General features: G+C 41.0%; 3 protein-coding genes across 3 annotated transcripts; 1 reads left to right on the plus strand and 2 right to left on the minus strand.

The window, feature by feature from the left end:
• Positions 1 to 812: 812 nt before the first annotated feature.
• acbd7 (acyl-CoA binding domain containing 7) lies at positions 813 to 3759 on the minus strand. Its single transcript, XM_080470820.1, has 4 exons — positions 3641 to 3759; positions 2750 to 2867; positions 2579 to 2641; positions 813 to 1250 (listed from the first exon to the last, which is right to left on the minus strand). Exons 1-4 carry the CDS (start codon positions 3650 to 3652, stop codon positions 1177 to 1179), a joined length of 267 nt encoding a protein of 88 aa, XP_080326946.1. The 5' UTR covers positions 3653 to 3759; the 3' UTR covers positions 813 to 1176.
• Positions 3760 to 4498: 739 nt separating this feature from the next.
• On the plus strand, positions 4499 to 6430 carry rpp38 (ribonuclease P/MRP 38 subunit). The gene is made up of 2 exons (XM_080471899.1): positions 4499 to 4691; positions 5218 to 6430. The coding sequence occupies exon 2, from the start codon at positions 5222 to 5224 to the stop codon at positions 6044 to 6046; it is 825 nt and encodes a 274-aa protein (XP_080328025.1). The 5' UTR covers positions 4499 to 4691; positions 5218 to 5221; the 3' UTR covers positions 6047 to 6430.
• Positions 6431 to 8468: 2038 nt separating this feature from the next.
• Positions 8469 to 14430, minus strand: nmt2 (N-myristoyltransferase 2). The gene is made up of 12 exons (XM_080470692.1): positions 14185 to 14430; positions 13690 to 13807; positions 12883 to 13024; positions 12108 to 12226; positions 11919 to 12010; positions 11727 to 11843; positions 11465 to 11635; positions 11248 to 11356; positions 10979 to 11149; positions 10723 to 10890; positions 10406 to 10543; positions 8469 to 9754 (listed from the first exon to the last, which is right to left on the minus strand). The coding sequence occupies exons 1-12, from the start codon at positions 14295 to 14297 to the stop codon at positions 9734 to 9736; spliced, it is 1479 nt and encodes a 492-aa protein (XP_080326818.1). The 5' UTR covers positions 14298 to 14430; the 3' UTR covers positions 8469 to 9733.
• Between the last annotated feature and the right edge of the window lie 1837 nt (positions 14431 to 16267).

The raw sequence follows: 16267 nt of genomic DNA on the forward strand, positions 1-16267 counted from the left end.
CGTGCAAATGTTAACTACATCTACAACTTTCACACAATCAACCCCCATTCATCTGCTTCCTGCAAATGAAACCACACGTCAGTTTTCATGTAAATGGGACAATCTCATCACTCACCCAGCAATATTGCAATTAAATGCAGCTAAGTGATGCAAACCACGTTTGACCAGGGGCTTGAAGACCGTTCTGTGGGGAGTCTTCGGTGTGTGTTTGGGTTTTCACCAGGCGCTTAAGTTTCCTTCCATAGTCCAAATGCAAATTTGCAGCAAACTGGCGACTATAAACGGCCCATAGCGGTGAACGTGACACTATGCAATAACATTTTCTGATGATTTTACCTTATTTTGTTGATGCCTGTTTTTAAGTTGACATTACTGAGGTGTTTTTTTCTTTACTTCTGTCAAAAAAAGATCACATATTCTGCCCATACAGGATTTTTTTTAAATCAAGCAACTTCCTTCATCGTCCGAACCGGTCTTTAAAAAAAGAGTAGTCACATCAGTATGTTTTGCTTGTTACAGTCATTTCTGCAGTTGATTAGGTAGATCTCCTCCAAAAACTGAGGATTCATTATATTCTGCTACACCTGATGTCATGAACTAATCTGAACTAGTCATAAAACCACATTGACACGCATCAGATCCCATACGGTTAGTCAAGGGCGTGACTGCAGGTGAATTATTTACCATTAGTTGGTGTCTGTGGTTCGTCAGAATTCACAATAGTGCCAACCCGTTTCCACATACAACAACAGAATTCAACTTAATTCGAAAAGAAGTCCCCATTTAAAAAAAAAAAAAAATAGACAAATAATAGTGTTGAAAGCAGTTTAATTGTCAAAAAAGTGTTTCACAATAGAGAGTATGTAGTTAATTGTGTTGTTATTCAACCTAAAATACAAAGTACAGTATTTAACAAATTAGCAACATTGATATTTGTCATATTAAAGGCTGCATATGAGGTGTCTGATTGCATAATGCAATTAATGAGACTGCGTTTAAAAAGAAAAACATATATATGAAAGGAAAATCTTTTAAATCACATTTTTTCAGAGTAAGTTTGGCCTCTGAAAGCAGAAGGCAACTTGTTATATAACCATCACCTTTATTATAGTGAGTTAATTCATAGTCTTCAGATATTTTTTGCTTTAATTCTTCCCAGTTTGTTCATCATAAGTCTTACATCCCATATTTGCTGATGACTTCCTTTGCCAGCGTGATGTAGGCATTCATGGCATCATCCTTGGACATCCCTAAGAGAGTACAAACATACCAATGAAATTGATTAAATACCATTAGGGCATCAATTTCATCCTGTTTTACACCTGTCTAAATGTTGGAGTATTATTTTGTTCCAACGTTTATGTTCAGGCTGAACTATTCTGCCGGCAGTGAAAATAGTTTACAAATTCATTAGTGCCACAGCTTAGTAAAACTCATTTCAGCAAAATATCTTAACATCCACTTGACAAACGGAGACAAAATATAGTATAAACAATAAACGACCCATCAGAATACAGTGCAGTCACATTGTTGAAACAAAAACTCACTGGGTTCTGACCATTTGCAACTAATGTGAGAAAATAAACACATTTATACTTGGAACTAACTGGATTACTATACTTTGCATAAGTCAAATGAATGTTGCGTAAACGTACAGATAGAGTGAGGTAGAAAATTCACCTAGTTTGCATGTATCTTACATAATACTCGCTTGACATTCACACAATATTTGTAATTTCATTACATTCTATATGTAATATTTTTTGAAGCTGTTGCAATAGAGGTTTGAATGTTGTACACAACTTCACTTATCCTATTCTTCACATTTCAACAAACAATAGCAAAATATGAACATATCTTCAGAGCATGGAGCAAAAGTTTGTATTAAGACCATATGAATGATCAACAGTCATAAGAAATACATGCAAATCTTTATGTAACGTAATTCAGCAGAAATAATGTGATAAAAGGAATTTTCCCAAGGGGTATGAGTAGTTCTTAATTATTTGCTATTTATAAATAAAAAAAGTCACATCACAGACCAAATAAACTCCAAATATTAGACATGATGCATAAACAAATGAAAACCAAATGATGTCCAAATCAAGGGATTATATACTGAATTTAAAAAAAAGACATGCTAATTGTGCAGACGTGTTCAATATACACAAACAAAATAAGAATACAGAAATGAGTAGATAAATCAATACAACTTGTAAATTCTCAGGTAAAACTTGAACAAAAATTACAAACACAAAAAGACATTTGATATTGTTAAAAGTCATAGGTAATAAAAAGCTGAACTTTTTCTGTGCTAGTTAGATGCTTTGAGTTTTAAATATCCATCTATCTATGCTGCTATCCTTGTAACAGTTTTAATTAAGGAATTTCACTTATAAATGAAATTCTAATGAAGAAAAAGGTATATGTTGACAAAATAGATAAAGAGATGTATTCCTTTCTTCATGATTATCACGTCAAAACAATATTTTCACACATGCCCTTGTTTCCATACAATGGATTTGACACCTGAAACTATGTCAGCTTTTGCACATCTACACATATTTTTAAATGTTACCTTTCCTGGAGTCCCAAGCGTCCCACTTGGCTTTTCCCTTTGGGTCTGTGAGCCCTGGTTTATCTGCATTTGCAGCAGAATAAATGAGGCAAAAAGGGTCAGTAAGTTCAGATTAAATTTAGGGGACATGTTTCATCCGAGCGGACCTGATCATCTGGAGTGAACCCATACCAGTGTTAACGTCTCCGACCATGGCCTGCTTGTAAAGGCCGTACAGGTCGAGCAGCTCCTCGTTCGTAGGCCTGGTCTTCACCTTCTTCACATCGTCTGCCACCTTCTCAAAGTCTGCCTGCCAAGATCAAATAACATTGTGTCTGTACTTATTAAGATGAATTTAACAGAGCTACTTGCCAAGAGAAGGCAAAAGTATTTCACTTTTTTTCCAAAATTTTGTGAGTCAGAAATTAAATGATCAATTAGTTAAACAGTGAATGAGAAAACTGTGCATACTATTCTCGGAATGGGGTAAAGCCTGGGAAACCGATTGTTGCACCAGTTGGAGACAAACAATGGGCTTTTATTCAGCACTTTGCTGCTTTTGTTCCTCCTTGAATAATCTGCAGTCTAAAGGATCTGGGACACGGCAAAACTGATAATTATAGACCACTGGAAACCGTTTTCACTCAAATAGACACTATTAACCCCCGTCGAATCAGATATGTAGAAAAATAATACTGCTTACATTTCAATATTGTAGATTAATCCTGTTTGTGAAGAACTGAACTATTTGTGTGAGTGAAGTATTTATTCTTGTCTCTGTTCAGGTTGAGCCACATACTGTTTGATATTCCTAACCATGCACAATGATTCTGACTTAGTGAATTGGTTTTATTATAAACCTCTCTGGTGATGGGTGAACTGCAGTTGCAGCATCAGGACCACAGAGGTCAAAATAGATTTAGGAAGGCTTTTCCTCACATCCACCCAGCAACCACCTCAAAGATGGATGACGCCTCTTATAGTAAACCGAGCCGCTATTCACTGCACAGCCGTGGAGGCGCTTAACCACCGGAGCTAAATGGAAAAACAAAGAGCGTTTGTGTGTGTTTGCATATCGTTTACCTGAAGGGACATCTCGACAGGTGCAGCTTCGCAGTTCAGGCTGGTGCGTTTGTTCCGGAGGTTTTTTTTGGGGGGGGTTTTCTGCGCAGCTGTAATTGAAGCACAGCTGATCGATGCAGTATTGTGAACCAATCAGAGGCCGGTGAAGGCGGGCCCAGAACGCTGCAGAGCAGCTGATTGGTTGCAGGCATCTCAATCACGCTGTAATACCGTGGGGTGAGACAGCAGTCTGCTGGAGTTATGGCATATTGAAATAATCAACGTTTAATGCAGTTTAAGTTTAAAAGGGACAAAAATACAATTTCACACATAGAATTAGTCTTTCTGTTTTTTGTCAATAAACTGTCAGTTTACTGCAGAAACGTGGATTGTCATTCTTTTTTCTTTCTTTTTCTTGACGTGTGTTTGGCAATTATTTCTTATTATAAGCATGACAGCTCTGATGGATGGATGGACGAAAGAGTGACATGTTTGCCAACATTATTCAGAAGAGAAACACTGCACTACATATACATCGGATGTTTAATCGTTGTAAAGACAAAGTAAAGACATTTTGTGAGCATTTTTGGATGATACATAAAGAGGAGTATGGTGTCAGATCCAAGACATGGTCAGCATCCATCTGTCCGTTTGTATCTTCCATTTATAACGTTTCTTAAGTTTTCAATCGTTTTAATTTTACTTACAACTAAATTAATTCCCAAACAAATGTAGTATCCATGGTGTATTATTGCAATGGCACATCAAAAACAAGTTTTGTTTGATTCATACATTATGGTGTCGTACAGCCCCTTGCCACTAGGAGGGGCCATGGAGTGATATTTTGTATTCATCCTTTTAAATAAAGTTTTTAGATTTGAAACAATATGGCGGCGCCCGGTGGACCAACCCGTGCTGAAGTGTGAAGGAAACACGGATCTAAAATAAACACTTCCAGGCTGTTGATCTGCTGTAAAGGTCTCTGAAAGCAACGATCATTAAAACGTAGTTGACTGTGTGGTAGTAGAGCGGGAAAAAACGTGTTTGGATTGCAGCTTTATTGAAGTTAAGAGTGAGTACCTTTATTTTTTTTCATTTGATTGTATATGTTTTCGATACAAGTTAGATTTCTTCTCTGGCTTATGTTGCACCGTGGGCACAGTCAACCCTAACAGACTGTAAATTTAAGTCTATTTTAAACATACATTAACTTTGCATTCGAAAACAATCAATTCATCTCAATGTTGGCTGTAATTTGTAATTGACACGAACACAAATCTTTGGCATGTAACAAGTATGTCACTGTACACAAATAATGGGCGTTGTTAAACAGTATAACATAAGCAATAATTCTTTGTTTGTATTCTGGACCCTTTTTTAAACTCAGCTGACTTTGTTTATATATTTTCAAAAGGCTTTTCACTAGTGTTTATTTTTTAACACATTAAGTTCTGATGCTGTAAATTAAACTGAATTAGTGTGGCATATGTATAAATATGCAGTGTGTAATATTTAACAGTTGCTATTTTGTCAGTTGTCATGCTTAGCATCTTTGACATATCTAATTCCTCTTCTTGCTTTGCTCATGAATTCAAAAGAGGCATGGCGACTCCAGGAAAGTCGGCTAAGAGGGAGGGCAAGAAGCAGACCCCGGTCAAAACCTCCTTCACTTCACCCTTTGCCCAGAAGTGGAGCCCACTCCCCCAAGAGGACATGCATTTCATCCTGAAAACTGTGAAGGACAAACTGATCTCCACAGGCCTTGAAAAGAAGGAGGTGAAAGTGTTTCGGCCGTGGCGGAAGAAGAAAGAGCAGGAACCCGCCGCCGTGCCGGAGCCCGACCTGCAGGTGAGCCAGGACGCACAACAACAAGATCCTGTCAAAAACGGCTGGACCAACGCCGCCGCCAGACGACAGCTGGCCATCGGCATCAACGAGGTCACCAAGGCTCTGGAGAGGAACGAGCTGAAGCTCGTGCTCGTGTGCAAGTCTGTCAAACCGACACACATGACCAGTCACCTGATAACTCTGAGTGCAACACGAGGCGTGCCCGCCTGCCAGGTGCCTCGTCTGAGCCAGAGCGTGTCGGAGCCGCTGGGGCTGAAGAGCGTCCTCGCGCTGGGGTTCAGACAGTGTCCCTCCACACAGGACGAGGTTTTCACTGACGTCGTTGATGTCATTAGGCCCCGGGTGCCTTCACTACACGTCGCGTGGCTACAAGGCGCAGCAGCTGAAGTGGTACCTGAAAATCCTGTTGAGGGGCAGGAGAAGAAGGACGCTGGTGAAACGAGAGGCGAGAAACGTAAGCTGGGGAGTGAATCTGAGGAGGGGAGCAAGTCTCTGCCCTCCTGCCCGCTGCAGCCTCTCAAAGTGAAGAGAATTGTTGCTAATCCTGCAAAGAAAAGAAAAGTAAAGCCCAAGAAATAGACAAACTCAAAAAGACCACAACTGTTTTCTTTTTAATTTGATGTAATTTAATTAAAATGTTATTTTTGTGGGATGTCCCAGTGTTCACAGAGAATAATGTTTCCTTTTCAGATTATTTTCACTGAGACTTCTTGAGACATGAACTCTTACCAATTACAAAAATTTAAAAATCCAGAAAAAAGGGTCTCATCATCTATTGTATTGGACTGCCTATAGATGTACCTGAAGAGAGTGTTCAGTATGTGGTTTGAAGAGGTCATTCAATAATTACTTCACAATTCTATCACAGCTGTAATAAACTTCAATGGGTCATTTTTCACTCTATGTTGACACGCCACAGTAACAAAAAACACTGATGTAAATAAAATTATTTCTTATTCAACTGAAGAAACTTTTTGAGTTATAAGGGATTTATTGAATTAAAAAAGTTTTAATGATATAAATGTTATGACTGAGATGGATTCCAGCTGAGTAGCAGAGGTCAGGTGAGTAGTTCTCGCGCTTTCTAATGGCGAAGCTCCATAAGAATGACGGCAGGATGTGCACTCCACATACACAATTGCAAGCAATTCACTAATTTAACTCCAAAAGCATCGGTTTTTGGTCTCTGAGCGGCAACAGGATAGAGAAAGCACGGGGAAAACATGCAACCTATGTAAAGGAAAGCTCCTGAGACCATGCTGAGCTTGAACTGGCAATATTCCCCCTGTGAGGTAAGAGTATTAACCACTTAGACCTTGTATGGCTCTCGTAATGTTCATACCCACTTGATCAGACACAGGAAGTCCAATCGGGTCACTGCTGATGCATGTTTACATTATCTGTGCAAATCTCACCTATTTAACTATTTCTTTTTCTAAATACAAAGAGTAGAAAGCAAAGATCTTTGTATACAAGTTTAGTGAGTAAAAGTAAATATGACTTGGATGCAGATGTTAAGATTCTGAGAAGCACCGTCATGAGAAGTCAATGAACTTAGTTGTGTCCTTTGGTGTGCTGCAAATAAACAGAAAAGCAGGTCTTCATATGCAGCCCTTGATGGGACACAGGTTGTGTTTGTGTTAGACATACAGAAGTTACACAACACCCGTCTTCCTTTTTAAAGTGAGTTTATTCAATCAATTATCCATGCTGGTATAGCCGACGTGTGTGTTGAAACAGATTGTTATTTGCACGGGGTCATGTCTAAATGATGCTGGTACAAGTTCTTCAGCTTTTTCACAGCTTACAATGGAATTGAATAAAAATATTTGTTCTTCAGTGAGAGAAAGCTGGATGACATTTCTCAAAGTACAACCCCCCCCCCCCCCCCCCCCCCCCCCCATCCCTTCCCCTACCTCAAATTCTTAAAAAAAAAAAAAAAAGAAATCTTGTAAATAAGGCAGGTACTTCTGGTTGACTGACTAAAGGGTATGGCTCGGAACATCAATGCTAAAGATCAACACGGCAGCAGGACTGACATGCTCGTAGTTCATTCAAACAGCTGCAGGCAACACAACATCCACAAGGCACACACGTTGACTCAGTAACCCAGTTTCAGTGTTGGGTCACTGCCGATAACATCAGTCCCTGTGAATAGAACTTTTCAGATGTAAAAAAAATTATAATAATTGAACTCTGAAACACTGACTGACCACGGTTTGTCCTTCTTACTGGCTCACGTAGAAAGGGAGGGAAATGACATAAATACAGAAGAACGCATGGGAGCTGCCTTTGCTTCGAGCTATGCAGAGAAACAAGAACAGAAACGTTATTTCAGATCAAAAGACGGCTTTCAACATAAAAGATCCACCGCACAACTAAGTGGCAGATACTCAAAGAACTGCCCAACACTCTGAACCCCTCCCACCCCACCCCACCCACCCCCCAAAAAAATCACCTTCAAACAAGCTCGTTCAAGTGGAATTTGCAAGAAAATACTGGAAGGGAGGACAGAATAAGATATCTTAAGACTTTGGAAGGTAAGGGGTATAAATATCAGAAAAAGTTTCACACGTTTAGCAGCACAACACAAAAAAAAAAAAAAAGACCTACAGTAGACTTTCTGTGACACACAAAACACAGTATGATTCAAAAATAAGTGCAGAGAAGGTAATAAAAAATGGGCTTAGAAAAAGCGACAAAACTTCCAGCTGTGGTGGACACCCATCAAACTTTTTTTCCGAAGCTCGGCTGCTGTAGCTGCTCTTTTTAAATGCTTCTTTTGAGGTTGTGCTCATTTCTCCTTTAAATTTAGCTCAGACCCGATTTCAAGTCTTACAGCCGGTGAGAGGATAAATGGCTAAACGTAAAGTAGTAACAACCAAATTCACACAAAGAAAATGCATCAGTTGTTTTATATGTAACGTTTGGCTTTTTAACTTTAAAAAAAAACAACAAACAAACCTGTATTTAACACAATTTTTTTTCCCCATCTTTTTTTGTATAGAATCCACTTTAAACTGCCCTTTTAAACTTTTTAATTACTTGTGTTATTGCCTTGCTGATGCAGACAGCATGTCACTTTACTCAGCTGCTTTCGCTTTTCGCCTACAAAACAAACAGACATTGCGTTGACATGCAAAATAAAAAACCCGCCAGTGTCTGTTACTACAAATGTCAATAAGACAATGACAGTTAATATGGTTTAAATGCCGTCTTGAACTATCAACTCCATAGCTTTACACCAAAGAATCCAACTCTGAAAAAAGGTTTTCCAGTACATACTGCAACAGGTTGTTTTTTTTGTTTTTGCTTTTTAATCTTACCCCTTTAATTGTTTAGGAACTCAAAAAATTGTGCTTTGTTGATGCAATACATTCTTCATTAAAGATAACTTGGATCCACGCTGAACAAACTTAGTGACCTCTACTCTATATATGAGGAGAATACTTTGGATCTGCCCTCCCACACCCAAAACTACAGGAATAAATATGATCTGGCTTTAAATGTACACATAACTATATATTCCTTAACAAAAACATGTATATAAATGCACCACTGGGATGAGTCCTTCAGTGCGATCCCGTATTTTTTTGTTCTTTGTGTTTTTAATGTGTGTAGTTTTAACAGTTGAGATATTTTCTTGTGGCAGAAACATCGTCTCCCCTTTTCTCGACCTACTGAGGTCGAACGCAGCCAGCGGAGACACTCGTCCGACCACGATGATATGAAAAGGGAACGTGATGGACTAACTGTCTGGACAGCCAGATGCAGAATGAAAGCGGATGTTTGTCAAATCTGGGCCATGTTTACTTGTTGATTATCACTTATATCCGACCATGTCAGTTAAAGTAAATGACATGCCGGCCCTGCGAGACAGAGCCTCTTTGGAGGAGAAAGAACTAAACAAAATTCACAATGTCAAGGCATCCTCTTGAACGTCAAACCAGTGTGTTTCAAAATGCGAGTGTGCGCGTCTGGAGCGTTGTACTGTATGAGTATCTCAGGCATAGCAGGATGTCACATTCAGGATGTTGATGATTTTTTTTTTGTTTGTTTTTTTTAAAGAGTATTTCACCACCGGGTGAACTGAGAATGTTTCTTGATGACAGGAGTGCTGAGGGAACCTCCTCTCGGTCACCAGGTTGGTTTTTAACGGTTGTAGTTCTCATTGTCTAGCGTAGGGCGACCTGTATGTCCAGGTAAGGTTTATCCAGAGGTGGCAGAAAACCACTTGTGTGTCTGTAGCAGCAGTGAAAGGACCTGCTACTGGAGGACGAGGCCAACCTGAAACACACACACAGCGCGGTGCTGTTAAGAAGGAAATGTGACGAAATCTGTGTTGACAATTAAAACATTCTGAAACACACCAAACTTCACAGAAATCACACCTCAGTGTTGTGTGAAATAAGAAACTCGTGCTTTAGCAATAATTTATTTCCCCCAAGATCAGAGAATAAAATTAACTAATCACGGTTGGATGATGCTGAATCTCATTTTTAAGTAATAGATAGTTAAGCTGACAGTGTGTTCTCTTTCTGCAGACTTCAAAAGCTGTTTGCCAAATCCACTCTACTCATGCTCAGCTCATCCCACAAATGCTCGTTCCTTACAAATGTGTTGCCATTTCCATTCTGGCATGTAACGTAAGCAGTTTCACACTCAAGGTTAATGAAGTTACTATTTTAATCAACAAGAATCACATTGAGGAACATATTTTTCATTTTTTTTAAATTACTGTATAATCGTAAGATACTCTTTTTACTTTGTGTACCCAGTATTTCAATGTATTGCAGCACGGCTTTATGTAAATTAGCTTTTAAGCACAGAAGGCAACGATTACGCAGCTTCACATAAAAGTGAGAATATTACCTAGAACAACTTCAATCTGGAATTTTTTTTTCCTGATAATGATCTCAGATAAATCACACTGCCCACCTTATCGGGGTCCATAGGAGGACACTTCCAGTTGTAGAGGTAATACTGCAGATTTCCATCTCCTATGCCAAACTTGAGCTTCTCCAGGAACACCTTATTCTCCATTAGATCCAAGGCATTGAACACGTCAAAACCTTTCTGTTAAACACACACATGATGAGAGTCATGATGAATCCTGCATAATTCCCAGACCAAAATAAAAACCCTGATATAAAGGAGACTTCAGTTGGATAAGCATGTTCCCATCTTCCCTGACATGAATCACCAGCGTTTCAATGTTGTATTGACATGCATGTTACAGTCGACTTTCACATTACCAGTTTGGCCAGGATCAGTGCGTCATTCATTAAGTCCAGTAGCGGGGTTTTAGTATGAATGTTGTAAAAAGAGTAAGCGGCCTTCAGGCTCCTATGGAGAGGGTGATGCATCACAGTCGAGGGCAAAGTGTAGAAACTAGTGAAATCTGTCAGCTTGCCATCGACACCCTGCGAAAGAGACAAACAGCAGGCAGGTTTAAATAGCAGGGAGGTGAGACGCATCACTATCCTGAAGCTACAGAGTAATCCTCCTCACCTCTACTACATATGTGTCGATGATGTTGTCCTGTGGTAGGAACCAGTGAGCCACCTCCTCCTCTCCCATGGAGGGAGTGAGCTGGAAGCGTTTCAGGTATTTCTGTAGCAGCTCGGTGACCTGGCACACGTCTCGCTTCTCCATCGGTCGCAGACCCGGAGTCTTGATGCTCTGAGAAGAACGAAGAGAAGCAGGAGAAGTGCACATGAATCACTGTCATTTAACGCAACTACGGGGTGGTCATGGGTCGACTGGTGCCAAGTGTTTACATCGGGTAGTCTGTAGAGTTTCATGGTTCTTTGCAGGGTCATGTTTCTGCTCAGATGGGAGAATTTAACTTCCACAAGCTTTCTAGGATTCAAGGAACGGTGCCAGTACCTAAAGCAAAAGCAAAAAAAAAAAAAAGGAGAAAAGTGTTACGGAGTGTTGTCTTTCTCACGTCTTATTCCACAATGTGTTTTTGTATTTGGATGTTGCGCAGCATACCTGCAAGTCGACACAGGTTTGGGTAATACAACTCCAGCTGTGTACACTGCCTGGAATATTCCCTCTAAGTTCACTCTCCGTGTAATCTCTCGGATGAGCACGGGAGCCACACGCTTTGAGCGCAGTTTCTTATGAACACACAGGAAGTTGATTTCTACCATCCTCTTCAGCCTGGAACGACAAAAATGGACTCCGCGTCACTTTAAAGCGGTTTTCCAGGACGTCATGTCATCCACGACGATGATAAATGAGGAGAGCTCACGTGTCATAGATGCGTATATCTGCAGGGATGGCACTGATGAAACCAACAAGCTTCTTATTTGAGGACACTCTGACTCCGCAGTGCCACTGTGGTAACCAGCCAGGTGGACGCAGAGCCCTGAGAGCGGACGGAAGGTTTAGTAGGAGGAAGAACAGGGCGACACATGATAGTGACGGTCATTCAAAAGGTTACCATTTGAGAAAGTTTGGGGAATAATCGAATCTGAACATGTTATCGTCGTCCTCCACGTAGTTTTCATTTAATAATGTATACAGCTCCTTCAACTGAAAAAAAAAAACAAAGACAGCATTTATTATTTATTTGGTACGTCACTGCTGTGATTATGAGTATTTGTGTACTTCAGAAGAACACTGCACTTACTACGTCTGCGTTGCTGAGATCTAGAGTGTCCCACATAAAGCCTTGAGGTAAAGAATATGGCTCCTGTCTGATGTTTTCTTTGTCGGCTTCAATTGGCCCGTGACTCGTCACAACTTCATCTGCAAAAATAGCACGGCTCTTTTTATTCTGAAGGAGGACTCAAAAGTTTCCTCTCTTTGCACGTTGAACAGCAGCAACCTGGAGCCGCAAACACACGCCGTACACTTTTGCTTCTGTTGATTCCACGTTTACCAGGCAGACTCATTATAAAACACACAGAACTCACTGTATGAGCAAAACACTAAAGAGTGAACTCGCATACAACCTCACAGTGAGAGTATCCTGAGCACAAGTCCAGGCTTTTGAGTCTCTACATGTTCTTTATGTGTGTGTATGTTTTTCTCCAGTTTCCTAACACAGTTCAAAAGCTACATTGGTGACTATAAATTGCTTGAAGGTGTGAACATTCATGTGTATGTACAGTATGTCTGTCTGTGTTTGCATTGTCATATTTGTGTGACCTGTCGGGTTGAAGATCGATTCCATCTGCTCCCAGCCCTGAACAGAATGAGGTGTTATGGATGTATTTGTCATGGTGGAAAGCAATAATTTTTTTGTGTGTCCATGCTAACTTCCAGGCCCCTGTACTAGAGAGTTTAGGACACCATATACTGCTGTATTCTATATGTCTCATACATTGACTGGAACAAAAATGTTCTATGCTAATGTTCTTTAGGTAAACACTACAGTCTATTGAATCCAAGCGGACACTTACTTAGCTTTGGAACGGGCTGGGTGTCCCAGAACTGGTACTTGTGCTTGGCTGCTTCGTCTATACTCTTGGCTGGACCCTGGCAGGACAGCAGCTCCATGGCTCTTTGGATGTCCTGCAGCTTCTGAATGGGTAACCCAGGGTTCTTAGTATAGGCAAAGGGATAAATCAGTTTGAAGACAACGCAAATCAACTTTGACAAGTATCAACAACCATTGAAATTTACTTGAATAACACTACTGTCTTCATTTGATTCTAAGCTTGAACTTTGATAGATCATCATGATGCCAGATGCATTATGGGCCGCTTCCTTCCTTTCCTTTGTTTGATTGTCGTTCACACAACGGATGCTTTCACAAATGACGATTAGGGTCCGTCAAGAATCTGTCACCCTCTTAATATTATACAGACTTGGTTACTGTTTTTCCTCTTCACTCTGGCATCAACAAACATAACATCCAAGGACTAAAAGGCTTTGAACACAAACAAAGAGTGTCCAAATCACTGCACTCCACCGGCCCTCTGTGACTTGTAGAATTTTCCTGAGATCCACGAGTAGTTTCCTTTTAGTTGATTAAAAAGCATGACTGGGCCTTTAGTTTTTTATCACATAGCTTTTACTGAGTGGTGCTTTTGGAATCATTCAAAACTCTGGGTGTTTTTATTGCAAAGTGTGGTGTTATCGTAAAGCACTTTGTAAGCCTGGTAGTCACCTGGAAATAAAGTTATGGTACTATTATCATAAAGTAATAAAGTATTTTGGCGTCCAGTTAGTTTTAGGGCCGAGTCTTTTTAACTCCACCATCACACCTTGATCTCCTGAGAGTCTGAGGCAGAGTCAGACTTGGCTCCTCCGGAGCTCGGCTTCTCTTTCTTCCTCTTCTGCTTCTTCTTCTTCCTCTTGGCCCCCAGGTCTCCCCCCGGACTGCTGCATGCACACAACACAGGGTATCAGTGGACGGAGTCAGTCAGTCAGTCTCTCTCTCTCTCGCTCTCTCTCTCTCTCTCTCTCTCTCGCTCTCTCTCACACACACGCACACATACATGGAGCTAACGTTAGCTACCATAGCAACGAATGACAGCTGAGCTACTCGATGTTAGCTAACGAGCGGCTCGCGCTATCGTTCGTCTCTCGTGCCATTCAGCGTTTTTAAAAGCACGTGAAGAAACGCGCCATTAACGTGCGTTTGAGTCGGCTAACGGTATCCAGCTAGCCGTGGTAGCCGCACACGAACAGGCTGCCGGGATAAACGTTACTGCGTCTCGTCCAGCCGGAGCGGAGCGGAGCGGAAAGGCCACCCTCACCCCTGCATATGCTCGTTCTCCTCCTCGTTGTCTCCGTCTATCCCGCAGGTGTCCTGGTCGTCCAGCTCCAGGCTCTGCTGGCTGGCCGCGGATTCACTGTCCTCCGCCATCATTAAAAAAAAAATGTTCTTTTAGTTTAAAAAAAAAAAAAAAAAAGATACACTGCCGCCGTATAATAAGAGCTCACAGGCAGCAGGCGAGAGATGGAAAAACAAAGAACATGTCGAAGGAAAGGGCGCCGCCTGCAGGCCGCAGCGGGGAAATCAGCTGGTTTCCGATTTGAAACACATGGCAGAGGAGCTGAAACTTATGCAGGGGTCTTTACAGGCCGGGGCTCCCTACATGTTTGGGTTCCCTACCTACCATGGGTCTCAACTGCCAGGGTCCCAACATGCTGGGGGTCCCTACATATCTGGGTCCCCTACCTGCCGGGGGTCCCTACACATCTGGGTTCCCTACAAGCCAGGGGTCCCTACCTACCTACATGTCAGGGATCCTTACAGTGTCGACAGTGGCGGACCTGGCTGTTTTTTTTGCCCTGGGCAGCTGCCCACTTCGCCCATAGCAAAATCCCCCACTGATGGTTGTTTTTGTAATAAGACCACACAAACACACACAGTGTGTTAAAAACCTGAACGTTCTCTTTGACTCTGAGCTGGATTTTATTCCCCATATTAAGAATATAACATAAACAGGATTTAATCACTTGAGGAACGTAGCCAGGGTCCGCCCATTTCTCTCTCTGGCCCAGCACAGAGGTGCTGATGTATGCTTTTATCTCCAGTGGCTTCGATTATTGCAATGCGCTGCTTTCTGGTCTATATTTTGACCAACCAACGTGAATAATCCTCTCAGAAAAACTTTTGTCTAAGGAGTACTTTTAAACGGTATGAAGGTAAGAATACCTTCTTCTAAAAAAGAAGATGGATGACTGAAACAGTTCTATAAAGGTAGAAATGCTTTGTGCCCCACTGCAGAGAACAGCACTCTAAACACCAGTGTGGTGGGGTATTCAATATCAAACGTTATTTGCGGTTTCGCTTCTTCTCCAAACTTCAACCTCTGTCTGAGGTTCACAGGTAAACGTCCCAATGAGGGACGACCCGAACAACACTGTGAGATTTGCCAGCCTGCTGCTGAGGCGCTGCAGAGAGGAGTTCCACAAAGAGAAAGAGAAAGCGATGTGGAGTTTAAGAGACAGCAGAACGAGCTGGACTTGGCTACATCGGTATGTACTGATTCAACTTTTGTAAATATATGTCTGAATAAATTACCAACGCTAATATTAATATTTGATTAGTATTAATTTTTGCTCGTCTTGTTTTCTTTAGTCAACGGACCGCAAGAGGGTTCAGGAGGACCTTGAAGAAGCTCTATCGGCAATATAAAGTCGGTTCAGTAAAATATCGGTTCAACTGTTTGGGGAAGCTGTTGAAGAGCCATGATGAAGGGTCACTTGAGTGTCTGCAAACTAGTCACAACTATCGACAAGGACATCGACTGTGAGAAAGCCAAGGCGGGACTGGAAAAGCCGATTTATGGATTCAGCACAGTTTGCCGAGACATTAGTGAGGGTTTCTGTCTAGAATTGATCCGCTGTTTGTTGTTATGAAACAGAAAAACAAAAATAAAACTATGTCTCACCTTCTCTGTGTTTTTTTCTGTCAGCCTCAAATGGATCGGTATTATAATGAGATTAAAGAGATCATCAAGAATCAAAAGACGTCCTCTAGAATAAGGTTCCTGCTCCAGGACGTCATAGACTTGAGATCGGTGAGTGTTTGGTTTAGATGTTTGCTAGAGTCTGAAGTCTTGCAGAGCTCATGCTTTACCCTACATTGAGTCATTTATATGAGTTCTTTAACGTCCTGAAACACAATATTTGTGTACTGCTCATATTTTGATTGCCCATCTACTTGAAGTCTAAGTAATGTTTATAATTCATTTAGAAAAAAAAGTATGATTGGAGTCAATGCAATGTAAAACAAAAAGAACCCCAGTCTTTTTGCGATATTCAGTCAGATACATTGACGGATTTTGAAAAGTTGTGAACATTTTCAGTCTTTAGAATACAAATGTATGA

The sequence above is a fragment of the Lipophrys pholis genome, assembly GCF_963383615.2.
Source record: "Lipophrys pholis genome assembly, chromosome: 9".
Classification (NCBI taxonomy): domain Eukaryota; kingdom Metazoa; phylum Chordata; class Actinopteri; order Blenniiformes; family Blenniidae; genus Lipophrys; species Lipophrys pholis.